General features: G+C 36.8%; 1 protein-coding gene across 2 annotated transcripts in view; it reads left to right on the forward strand.

Moving 5' to 3' along the window:
- The window catches only part of FSTL5 (follistatin like 5), a 330515-nt gene that overhangs the window by 270239 nt on the left and 46580 nt on the right, over positions 1 to 13696 (forward strand). Inside the window, exons 11-12 of one of the 2 annotated variants that reach the window (XM_042808092.1) lie at positions 8831 to 8857; positions 13082 to 13200. In XM_042808092.1, coding sequence (XP_042664026.1) covers positions 8831 to 8857; positions 13082 to 13200 — 146 coding nt within the window. The remainder of the gene's footprint in view (positions 1 to 8830; positions 8858 to 13081; positions 13201 to 13696) is intronic. The other variant, XM_042808093.1, reaches the window with a different exon arrangement.

A 13696-nucleotide genomic window follows, 5' to 3' on the forward strand; every position in this document is an offset into this window, starting at 1 on the left:
ATGCAGTTTAGTTTGCCATTGATTAATATGACTTTTTAAGTATTCCTCTAAATTCTATTGAGACCTACATGTGCACCTTGGGGAGACAACTGTAATGATGCAAAGTTATCAAGTAATGCTATTAAGGGATTTTCAATACCAATTTGACAGTACTTTATAATATTTTAATATTTAGTGGCTTTTACTTTTGGTCATTCATCACAGACTCTTGTATTACTCAGTTCGCCCACTATGACTTCATCATATATTGCAAAGCAACTTCTACAGTCTTTCACCTAGTCACACAAAGCAGGGTAAAAATTATCTGCCTCATGCACTGTGTCTTGGGGCTAAATTTGAAAAATAATATACCTGTTCTATGCCATTAAGTAGATCTATTTCTAACTGTGCCTTTTTTACATAATATCATAGTCGTGTCACCTGACGAGATTATGGGATCTGAATGCTACTGACATGACAGGTTTATGGCCATCATAAGCAACCAGGCATCACCACTGTCTACAACTTGGAATGAAACTAAAAGCCTTTTGACTGTGATTTATGGCCTAAATTCTCTTGGAAAGTCCTTATGCAACTTTAATAGAATCTTCCTGTCACATCTTATACTGAATGGTGCCTATTTACCTAATTTCCTCAGAGATAATTTATGCTGGCATTTTATTTTATGGCAGAGCTAAACAAGTTTATACTTGTTGACAGAATCGTAAGCAAAGACTTTATTTCAGACTTCCAATATAGGAGTAGAAATTCAACTCATGAACCATTTTTTCTTCTTCCTAGTGTAGAATGGATAGAGTTATTGTGCTATGGGAAAAGACTTCAGCATGATTCATTATAAAGATTTATAGATAATAAATTAAAGACCAATAAGCTAGCATGGTCATATTTGACCAAAAGTAAAGTGTCAACTATGGCTTTTAACTGATAAATAATAGTTTAATATTAATAAAAATAGATTGTTGGTTATTGCATTAACCTAACCTGAAATGAAATTAAAACATATGTCTCATAAGAACAGAATGGAACGTTGATAGAATTTGTTGATAAAATAGTCGAAGCAAGCAATAGATAACTTTGAAAAAAACAAAAGTATTTGTTTGCTTCACAAATAAATTAAGCTTTATATATATTTATATTTGTATATAAAGCCAACAAATCTGAATTTCTTATAAAATCAGAATAAAATTACAAGCAGATATGTGCATAATTTTTTTCATTCTGCTTGATAGTGGGAGTTGAGCAAAAAGTAAACCACCTTAACCTCATCTTAACTTTTAGCACTAATATTTTGATAATAAAAATAATAATTACAAAGGTGTGTGGCTCAGCAACCACATAGTATTGATGGTACAGATTTACCCTGTAATATAAAGGCATATATACGTCAGAGGTACATTTTCTTTATGATGTGCCTGGTTATGATTAACCAGAACAGTTGACAATAGTGGTGGCTATCGGTGGAGTAAGCAGACAGCATCCCTTCAAACATCTTTAAATTACTTTTTTTAGTCAATTAAAAGTACAGCAGATTATGGTGGGACAGTTCTGAAAAAATAATGTTGAATTCCACACTTGTTGTGGTTTGAGCCTACTCAGCAGCTAAATGCCACACAGCCGCTCACCCACCCTTCCCCCACTTGGGAATGGGGAGGGAATCGGAGGGGCAAAGGGAGACTCGCGGGTTGAGATAAAAACAGTTTAATAATAGTAACAGAATAATACACTGACAGCAATATCAGCAGGTAATGTACAATACAGCTGCTCCCCAACCAACACCCACCTGCTCCCAGCTGGCAATCCCAAACACAAAGGCCCCACAGCCACACTCCCAGAAGTGGCAGCCTCTCTCAGCCCTCTCCTGCCTTTATATGGTGAGCATAATGTCACATGACATGGGATATCAGCCAATCGGGGCCCAGCCCTCCAGCTGTGCTCCCCCCGCCCCCGCACACAGGTGAGGGCACTGGGACCTGGGGAGCCCCTGGGGTCTCAGTGTGCTGCAGCACTCCTCCAGCTACTAAAACGAACAGGAACTCTATTCCAGCCCGAACCAGGACAACACTTCTGCCATATGACCTTATTTCATCTCCCTCACTGTCCTGTTTTCTATTATATCTATTTGTGACCTCTTGCCATTATGGGATTGACAGCTTGGAAAGGGACAGCGGTTTCCTACTTGATGGTGCAAAGTCTAGCACAGTGATCTGATATGAAACTGTTGACTTTTATTTATCAGCTGTTATGTTCTGATAGAAATTCAGGTAAAATATTTACAGAAATTTAAATACAAAGTTTGCGTTTGGATGAGACAAAACCTGGAATTAACAACAGTGGTTCTCTATTCTTGAACAATCATTATTTGCATCCAGAATATATCAGTAGATTTTTCCCCCCTGTTTATTGGAATAATATATATTGCAGAAAGGAAGTCTTTCTCCTGGTTTTCCCTCTTCTTAAAGTCATTTTAAGCTGCAGTGTTCTCTTAGTGTAGCAAGCTAGGAATTTTTTCAGATGTTACGGTTTTAATTGATATCCATTTTGTTTGGGTGACAGTGAGACAAAATAGCATTTTATGAAAACATTTTATTTAGCTTTCATGATATATAATACCAGGAGAAAAGAAAGTCAAATTTCAGGTTATTTAACCACACATACAAAAAAATAAGTACAAAAGGATGACAGTTTTGAATTTTTTTAAAAAAAGTTAATAGATTTTAAAAGCTCATTCAGCATTTTCTTGGATAATGACCACTGAAGCATGCAATAGAAGAGAGAAAACTGTTTCTGGAAGAAAATGAAGTATCGTACTTCAAGAACAAGTGTCTTTTCTGAATCTTCTTGCCCTGATCTTGTTTTTCTCTAGATATATGTAGTATTGTGTGCTATATTACTGATGATGTCAGCATCTAATTATATTGCCAAAAGGAAGAAGGAAAGCTATATTTAATCTCCAAACTCACTGAATATCAATCTTAATATATATATATATATATATATACACACACATGTTGTTTCAACTGATATGACTTAAATGTTTGGAAAAAAGAAAAGTAGGAAGAACACTGTAGTTGACATAGTTGAAAGCTGTGACATTGGCTGTTGAGACAGAAAACTGAACATAATGACATTTATTACCAATGTGATAAGAAGGAGTAGGATACAGAATTTATTTAGAAAGTTACATTGTAGTACCCTCTTATTCATCTAATAACAGAAATACCATGTATTTTTGCAGTTGTTTCCATCAAAAGGGGATAAGACTGTACTGCTGTTGCAGTCTGCTGCAGAATTCCATGAAGTACTAAGGACACAGTTTACTGAAAAATGTGCAATCCATTACCATTCAGCCAACACAGAAAATGAATAACAAAGATGAAGAGTAGGCTTTCAGACGTTATGTTAGCTACATGTAGTCAAAGTCTGGGTCTGAGCACAAAAGCATAGAATAGCTATGTAAGGACCATGAAGAGTGATTTCTGTGGAGCAGTAAATGTGCTTAAAAATAAAGAGAAATAAGTCCTCTTTCAAGAAAACATGGATTCTCCCCTGTTCTGCACTGGGTGGGTGTGGAGAGAGAGAGGCACAATGCAGAGTTCTTTTTTGGATATCAATATAAAAGGCACAACAACAAATGGTGTAATAAAATAGCTGCTTTACTAAGGTAGAATAAAAAGAGGAATATAGATAGCAAGTAAATCTTATGGCCCTTCAGATGCTGAGCACCCGGCATTCATGTGGCATCAGGTGAACTCTGGATGGATTTTCCCATGGCACACTGCACAGATTCTGTCCATGGAGAGGTTCCCTCTCCCTCCTCTACTGTGGTGGCTTTTATCTCGTATAATGAAAAAAACCTTGTATCTGCTGACAGGTTGCAATGTTATCCCTGTCATAACACCCAGCAGTGTGCAGTGCAGGCTGTTATGGGCATTCCAGCATACACCCTTGCTGCACCTACCCATGCTGACATACAGGCTTTTCAAACCTTAAGTACAAGGCCCAAGGTAGTAGACATAGCCTGCTGAAGGTCACTAACACCTTGAATACAATGTCTTCTCAAAGGCTCCCAGTACATTTCCTGATATTACTTAATAACTGCATGTTTTCTGAATACCCATCTTTTCATAAATCAGGGAAACAGGGCAGAAGACATGATGGTGATCTTCTGTCTCAAACCCAGAAAATTTTACTAAGATCTATCAATGATTATGTATTTTTCCATCTTAAAGTTTATAAGTGTGTAAGAATTGAGTATAGGGTATGGCTGAAGATGTTAATTTTTGCTTAACCAAAAATGAACAAAACCAATATGTTTGTTGGCATACTTTCCATCTACAGATGTTTTTCTTCTTCCAGCACTGAATTCCTTATCTCAAGACTTGACATCTTTCTTGATTAGAAGTTGTAGGACTGATTAAAAAAATAAGTGAGGTTTCTTGATCTGTATTAGGTGAGGTGATGTCTGTTGCCTGTGATTTCATATTGCACTCTTAAATAATGTCTCATTTTTCTTCAAACTGACTTATTTTAAAATTAATACGTGGGGCTTTTAAAGCACTCTTTTTATCTTCCCCCTTTTTTTTTTCAGCAAAGCTCGGAACCATACATACCATTTTGCATTGCCACAAATCATTGCATTCTGTACTTAGCATCTTAAATAATTTCATTTGATTCTGTGTAGTTCCACACAGTTGAATAATTGTAATTACTTTTTATTTTCTTACATATGTCACCCCTAGTAAAAAAGACTGATAAAAAATTGAATTTTATAGCTAAATTTTTGGGACCTCAAGTGTCATATATTACATGATTCTTTCCTCACAATGTGAAGATAAAACTAATTTTAAATAAAATCCTCCAGGTTGCCCTGGGGAAATTAATTTGCTTTATTACAGAAAAAAAGGCTATGTAAGATGACACAGACAAACACAGAACTGTCATTTGAATATAGAGCCACTGTCTGGGCATGCAGGGATAAAGTTTGAAATTCCAAAACCCACTTAGAGCTGAATGTGGTGAGGGACATGAAGGGCAAAAGATGGGCTTCTAAAGAGACATCAGCAGCAAAAAGGCAGCTAGGGAAAATATGGACCTGGTACTGAGTTGGGTGGGGGACCTTTTGACAGAGGACATGGAAAGGGCCAAGTTGTATTGAAGGTCTTCACATCAGTCTTTACTGGCAAAACTGGCCCCAGGAATGTGAGACCAGTGGGAAAGACTGGGAAGGAAGTCTTCCTCTAGCAAGGAAGCCTCACCTGTGGTGGACAGGACTGGATTAGAGACCATTCAAACAAATTGGACATTCAAGGTCAAAGGGCCTGGATAGGACACACCACAAATTCTGGGCAAGCGGGCCCATGGCATTGCAAGGTCATTCTTGATAATCTTTGAAGTGTCATGGTGATCAGGGGAGGTTTCTGCAGGCTGGAAGAAAGCCAGTGTCACTCTTCAAGAAGGGCAAGGAGGAGAACCCAAGACATGATAGGCCCATCAGCTTCACCTTGATCCCTGAGAGGGAGATGGAGCAAATAATCATGGAAACCATTCTCAAAATCTTGAAGGACAAGAGCGTGTTTAAGATCAGTTGACATGGATTTATGAAGAGAAAATAATGCCTGGTAAACCTGACAGCCTTCTGCAATCAGGTGACTGGCAGGGTGGATGAGAGGAGGAGTGGATGTGGTTTATCTTGTCCTTAGAAATGCTTTGGACAATGTGTCCCATGACACCCGCAAAGACAAACTGATGAAGTACAGGCTAGATGCACAGACAGTGGGGTCAGCTGAAAACTGGCTGAACTGCCAGGCCCAAAGGTTTTGATCAGTGCCACCAATTCCACGCAGAGGCCTGTCACTTGAGGCATACTCCAGGGCTATTTCTTTCCTCCTCCTGTCTGTCAAAGTACAAATGACTGATTTAACACTTCGACAAAGGGAAACAAATATAAGCACCTTAGCATCCCCTCTTTGAAGTTGTCAGCTTTTATACAGAAATATTTGACTGCATAGTACTCCCAAAGCAGGCGCCAAATGTAGTTGATGGGGAGGACAGTACTACATTGTCCAAATATCTCCTCCTTTTGCTCATGGAATATCATGGGGAGTTTTCAGTTGCTTTCATCCTACAGTGAAAAAAAGATTTTCTGTAGCTCTAAAGCCCTAAGTATTTAGTTCTCTCTTAAATGTTCTTTTTATACAAATCAACACCTTTTTCTTCTTGTCTAAACTAAAATAATTCAAGATCTCTTAAATCTTTCAGTCCATTCTTTCTGTAGTTGCAGTACTGATGATCTACTGATCAGGTATTTAATTTAAAAGTAATAGCTGTCAATAAAACATCAAACTAATATTCTATCTCATGATTGCAACTTCGAAGTCTAGTTTAGGAGAGTAATCAAATAGTTTAAACATCCAAATGTTATTTAGAAGAGATGTTAAGTACTCTGTTCATGGCTGCCACTGAAATATACAGTAAGCCAAGTCCATTTTGTGCTGTCAACACTAGATATAAATCTAACAGTCATACTAGTGTTCGCAATTTAGTCACCAAGCTGTTTCCTTCATCAAAGCTGGTTGTCTGGATGACACATACTCAGCCAATGTAGTCCTGTTATCATGAGCTTGTCAGAAAGTAGATTGACAATTTTTCCAAGGGCCCTTCAACATATCTGGGGCTCTGTATATTCTTTCAAAGCTCAAGAATGAGAGAAATGCTGTACTGCATGAGGCAAAAAGCCCATCTTGGTCTTGTCTTCAGCAGTGCCCAGTAAAAGATGCTTGGAAAAATCACAGAATCTGGGACTTTTCTGGAGAGATAGTTGTTCCTGTGTTGTGGTTTGAGCCCAGAGGACAGCCAGGCACCACGTAGCTGTTCACTAACCCTTTCCCCTCTAAGGAATGATAAGGATAAGGACAGGGAGGAGTGGCTCACCCATTACAGTCACAGGCAAAAGACTTGTTAGGGAAAGAAAAAGAACATGACTTTAATTCAAACGGTAACAAACACTTAACAGACAATGTGGGACAAATATCTTCCCCCCACCCCTCCCTTCTTCCTGGGCTCAGCTCTGCTCCTGATCTCTCTCCCTCCTCCCCCAGCGGCGCAGGGGGCAGGGAATGGGTGTTACAGTCAGCTCAACGCTCCTTCCTTCGCAGGAGGTGGGGTAAATGCTGCACATTCCTCCCCTGTTCCGCATGTCTCCTCTCTCACAGGAGACAGTCCTCCCTGAACCTTCTCCAGCATGAGTCCTTCCCACAGGCCACAGACATTCCCATGCTGATCCAGCATCTGTCACCTGTGTGTGTTGCAGTCCTCCCAGTGCCAAACCACAACAGTGGCAGCAGCTTCTCCCCTCAGAGTCCTGGCCTCCTTTAACTGCAGACGCCTGTCCTGGTATAGGCTCCTCCACAGGCTGCAGGTCGGCCTCCGTTCCACCACAGACCTCCATGGGTGTGGGGGGGTGGGGGGGCAGCCCGGCCATCTCACCACAGGATACATGGGAGCTCTGCTCTGGCACACCTCCCCCCGCTTCCCTCTCCTTCATTCCACTGACTGGGGTGTTCGCAGAGGTGTCCTCGCAACTCTTCCTCACAAGTCCCAACTGCCTTTCAGGTTCAACTTCTTAAATACATTCTTGCAGAGGTGCAGCCACAGTCACTAATTGGCCAGAGCTGGGTCCAACTTGGAGCCGGGAGAGCTTTCAAGAAGCTTCTCACAGGGGGTCACCACTGTATCCCTCTCCACTGCTACCAAAAACCCCGACACATAAACCCAGCACATACTGTTTCTATTCTCATCCTTGAGCAGTCAGCAGTTGAGGGACTTTTGTATACCAACATAATTTTTAATGTGTCTTCCATTACTTTTTCCAAACTTTTTAAAAAAGCACATTAATATTTTTAGCTTTTGCAACACTGTATTTCAGTGAACATTACAATTTCATTATGTCTATGTGTGACATATACATGTCCTCTGTGTTATATTCATTTCCTTTAAGTTTTTCTCTATTTCTTAAGATCATTACTTTACAAAATACTTTGGATTTCAGTGATGGTGTTTTAAACAGTTTATTCCATGGCATGCTGAGCGCTAAATATTTAAACTTTGCAAAATTATATTTGCTTTCTTTTTTATTCTCCCCAGGCAGAAAGAGCAATATTAGGATAATTAGTTTTCATTGATCTCAAATGTCTAAAGTCCAATTGTAAACAAGATGGCCAAATACAACTTATGTTTTCATGGAAAAAAAAATAAACACTTAATTGTTTACCATGCCATCTTATAGTTCCCGTCTTGGTCTTCCAAAGATAATGTCAAACATTATACAGCATAACAGTTTTGGTAGCATGGCTGTGTTACAGCGAAACAGAATAATATCTTGTATGCCTTCTAGTTTTGCATGTTTCTCCCGTAACTATGTCCTGAAATAAATCTCTTCAAAGTCCAGTGCTTAAAGAAAATGATGAAAATTACATCATCTGTAATTAATATACATCATTTATGTGTTTGTAAACTCCACATGCTTTTTGTAATGGATTATGAAACACACTATTGATAAAGGCTAATGGAGTTAACTTGGGGGGGCAGTGTAGCAAGGTGTGTTGGGATTTACCCTAACCCCAATAATTATGATGGCTAATCACAGTTTTGTCATGTAACATAGAGAACTTTAAACTTATTGTTAATTCAATGTTTCCATTGATTTACCTGTAGAAGTATTTTAGTGAATCAGAGGTTAAAACTTCATAATTATTTCAGAATTGATATATCATTTCATGGTTTTTTTCTTGTTCATTTGTTTTCTGTTCTTTCTCTCTCTTACATGCTGCAGTTGCAAACATATTGTGGCGAGAGCAAGGTACTAATACAGATGACTTCATATTTTCTATGTTACGATGAAATGCTCACCTATTGTTCCTTTTGTGTGTTTGTTTGGGGTTTTTTTGTTCATACTCTGCAGTTACAATAATTACCTTCCCCCTTGCAACATTTGAGGGATTTGATTTAAATAAGAAATATGGTGGAAAATAATCCTTTAAATTCTTACGCCTTTGTGGTCTGCTTTTCCTTTTGGGGAGAGAGAAGGAAATAAGCTGTTCAAAAATTCAGACAATTACTCAAATGGATACAACAAGAAGCTCAGAATTAAAATGTAGACCTTTAACTTTTGTTTGTTTGCTGACAGGATAAAACCTCCAACCACTCTGTATGCTGTTGGCATTGATCTTTTTGTATGAATCATTCCTATTTAACAAAATTAGAATCTTAAACAGTTTAATTCAATTTGAAGTACCTGTTGTTACTTAATGAGACAAAGGCTTTTCTTCTTATATTCCGGAAAGGTTTGCAAATAAATGTTTGGAAGGGAAATGGAGGTTTATAGTTTGTAACCAACTGAAGGATAAATATAAATACAGACAGTATCAGGTGTTAATAACATAGAAAGCATGGAAAGTATATTTGACTGACAAAGGTATTAATTTTCATATATACAAGATAATCTTATAAAACATGTAAAAAAATATCATAATCTAAGTGCTGCCATGAGCTCTCATTTCATTGCTCTGAGTAGTCTGTTCCTAACTTAAAGTTGCAATTCAGAAATTAATGTATTTCAGAAATAGCAAATAGTTCCAATTATTTCCATTGGAATATTGATAACGTTATTAAGTGGATCAGGCTTTGCTATGAATTCATGTTGCAAATTGTATTTCTGTATGTTTCTTAAAGATTTATTTTAAATTAATTTAAAGATTCAAAAATTTGATGTTTGTCATTTCCAAGTGAGTTTACAAATATTAACTAGCTTTATATTCCTGTTTCACCAGTTGGTCAGCTGGTATAAACAATCAGTTCCCTGATTATAGAGAACCTCAGCTGTGATCTTACTGGCCTTGCAGAGTACAGATGACACATTCAGTTTCATACGATTCTACTATTAACAAATTGATGCACAAGATTCTAACATCAAAGTTCTCAAATGTATGGTATTCTCATTCTGCTTATTGGGAAGTATCACTTCTGGTTTATCTTGTGTTTTATCTTGAATTAAATTGAAAACATAATTGGCACCCCCTTGACTATGAGAGGATTGTCTTTTCAAGTCAAGTCCTGTGTTGCTTTCTGTGGCTAGAAAGCACTTAGGAAAACTTAAATTCTGTGACAATAAAGGCCAGTTAAAAAAAAGTAGCTTACCAGAGTGCTTATGGTAAAGACATCCAAATTTCTCTGTGACTGTTGTAAAACTAAACAGAACACAATTTATAGTGGAGATTGAGAATGTGAAGTGATGATATTATCTTCTAGAGCATATTTTCTTGATCTCTCCACCATCTCTCATTGGCTAATCCTTGTGTTTCCAACAAATACTGTTACTGCTTGCAATGTTGGAATTCATTTACAAGAGAGGAATACCCTGAAGATGCCAATAAGTATCACCACTAACTTCTCTGGACCATGCATACTCTCATTTTCAGTTATTTAAGTATTAACAGTGTTATTTAACAGGAAGGAAGGGATAGGTGATTAGTAGGACAATTAAGATCATGAAACCATAGATAGGCTTTAGTGCCAGCAATGCATATTTGTATGTGGGATACACAAAAGCCTTATCACAACTGCTTGCTTTTTTAAGTGTAAAAAGAATATGTGTCAGAAAATCTGAAAGGACTTTGAAGGTACATTAATTTTTATCACAATAATAATACAATATATACACATGCACAAATATATGCATATATTAATCTATATGCAAAAAAAAAAAATCACCATTATTTTTCAAATCAGTGTTAGCCAGTTTTAAATATAGATACAGTCTAAATGAAGCAAATATAACTGCATTTATTTTTGTTGCTTCTGGCACTGTATTACAAATATGCTGAGTTGTTTTTCATTTGGTGGGGGATGGGTTGCAAAATTAGGTCACATGTCTTTAGAGGAATAGCTCCTGTAGTTGTGAAGAAGTGGCTTGCCTAAGTGATTAGATAATCGTATAGATTAGATATTTGTACAGATATTTGTAGACACATGCTCAAAGGAAGAGTTTTGGGGTCATAGTAGCTTGGAAGGCGGGATTATTTCAGTGGATCCACAGGTAAATGTTCCTTTTATGAACTGACTTCCCTAACTCAGTATTGAAATGAAAGAAGGACATTTCTCACTGTGTCTCTTTCACTGATTTTGAAGAACAGTTTCGTGAATGTTACTATCCAGATATTGGAAATAAAGCCTTCAGAGTTTGGGCTGGGTACCTAATACATGAATATTATATGTACATTGGAAAGCCTGCCTTGGAATATTGGCAACTGAGAAGGGAGTTTTAGGAGTCTGTTTATCACATTTCTGTATCACTTCGGGCTATCAGCTGATTTACTTCCTCACGTTCTGGTATTACTTATACTGTTAATAACTATAATGTACTTTAGTCAATGAGAGTAGGGAGAAGAGAAAATCTTGTTTTTTGCCAGTCAGTTGCACATATTTCTTTATCACCATGATGCAGTACTTCTTTTTAAAGGATGAAATGTCAGGTGGTTTTGTAACAAAAAGACCTTGGTGTGTTATCTTACATAGGCTATAAGGTTTACCTGCAAAGGCATGCAAATTTACCCATTGGCCATAGTGGACATATTGCCCTTGGTGCACCTTATGCTCAGAATAGACATGATTGGTAAGCTTTCCTTCAACCTGAGCCCGCTTCTGTGCCACACCAAATACAACATAGACAAATTCCTCTCCCACTTTTTGGTAACCTATTAATAGATAGTTTTGATATAAAATGAGGGAAACCCTGCTTGGAGACTGTCCCTTCTTTCTTTTTAGGAAAACTTGGCCAGAAGTGGAAATGATTCCGCAAGATTTCTCAAAGATAATTTAACTTTCTTGTTCTGGGCACAGCCTGACAACCTTACACATATTACTACCTTTTAAATTACTATACTACCTCTGTGATTTCTAACAGGGACTGAGAACTTTTATGTATGTATACATACATACATATGTATATATATGTACATACATATGTATACATGCATACATCTATACACAAGCACACACTTCCCCCCTCCTTAATGTTCTCATTATTTTATTTGATATTAAGATGTGTTCTCTCTCTATTAACATGAATTTTCCTTCAGAGTTTAGGATAAGCAGAATTTCAGATTCAAATTTATTTTTCCTGGGTTTTATTCCCCTGTGCTCCTATACCAAATATTGTTATGTCAAGTAGAAGCTTAGGCCCCAGGATAAGTGTACATTTTTATTATTGTAGACCACAGTTTTGCTGTCAGAGTTGGTTATAATGTTAATGTTATGAGTACTGTGATTTTCCTCATAGAATTTTACAAATATGAACTGATCATCCATCATAGCCTCCACAGAGCAAATCAACAACTGTTGTCTTACTTGGCATATGGTAAACTAAGGAGAATGTCCTTTTTTGCAATCATGAGAATGACAACAGATATTATGAGACTTCATGCTACAGATCTTGTTCCCATCCTCTACACAAAACATTACATCATGCCTCTCATTCAACAATGTTGTGGCAGAAAGATTGAATAGTTCTATAAGTATCTGTGGCCCTTCAAACTTGGAATGAATGTCTGCCCAACTCTGACTTTCCAACAAAACACCATAGAGAATATTTCCTTTTTTTTACTGAAAGAAATGCCAAATAAGGGTTTATAACAAAGATTCAGAACTTCTCATTCAATGTTATACAGAAATTATTCAAAAAACGAAAAGTAAGACTACATGGAGAATTCATTTTAATTTGATTTCAATGTAGATGATTTCACAAGATCACTTGAGATACTGCAGCTGTCAAATTATATATTTCTAGATCTGTATTCATAAAGACACTGTCTTACCAATGGCAGAAACTATGTGAAATTCTGAATAATGTAACAGTTCTGTTTTAGTTTTACAACAAAAGTTCCCATAGGATTAGCTGTATTATCACTGTACACGTTAACAAAGTGGTCTCATACCAAAAATGTGATGAGGTTTTTAGTTCAAGACAAGGATTTTCTTTTCTGTCATTATTTAATTTTATACATTTCAATGTGTTTTTGTTCCTAAGGTCTGGGAATTGGGAACATGTTTTATGTTTTTTATGAAGATGGCATCAAAGTAATACAACCAGTGGAATGTGAATTTCAGAGACATATTAAGCCTAGTGAAAAACTCCTCGGTTTACAGGCAAGTTATTTTTTAAAATTTATTTGTAGTGTTTTCTCAATTATCATTTTCTTTAGAGATGAATTTATTATTGCTAGTTTAGTGTTTTCTGCTTAATAAATTCAGACATGTCTTCACAATTAATAAGTAGCTTATAATGGTGGACTCAAAATTGACTGTATTTTCCTTGCTCAAATTAAAACTTTCAATCTCTCTTTTAGATTGAATATTCCCTGTATACTTTTAAAACCCTTTATTTCCTTTGGCTGTCTTTCTCTTTTCCCAGTCCTTTCCTTTAACAGCTTTCTACTCTTTATTTATGATTTGTTGTTTGTCGATGTTTTTTTTTTTTTTCCCTCACCCCCACTTAAGTACATCTGTGTGAATCAGGGATTTATTCTCTCTCTATTAAATATAAGATCTAAAGTTATTATTTTTAATGGTTTCTTTTTCTCCACTGGATGTTTGTCTATATTAAACTGTGAGCTATCATGAGGTAAATCCCTGTCATGATAAA

This window comes from Tyto alba, unplaced genomic scaffold (assembly GCF_018691265.1).
Source record: "Tyto alba isolate M040663 unplaced genomic scaffold, T.alba_DEE_v4.0 Super-Scaffold_6, whole genome shotgun sequence".
In the NCBI taxonomy this organism is placed as follows: Eukaryota; Metazoa; Chordata; class Aves; order Strigiformes; family Tytonidae; genus Tyto; species Tyto alba.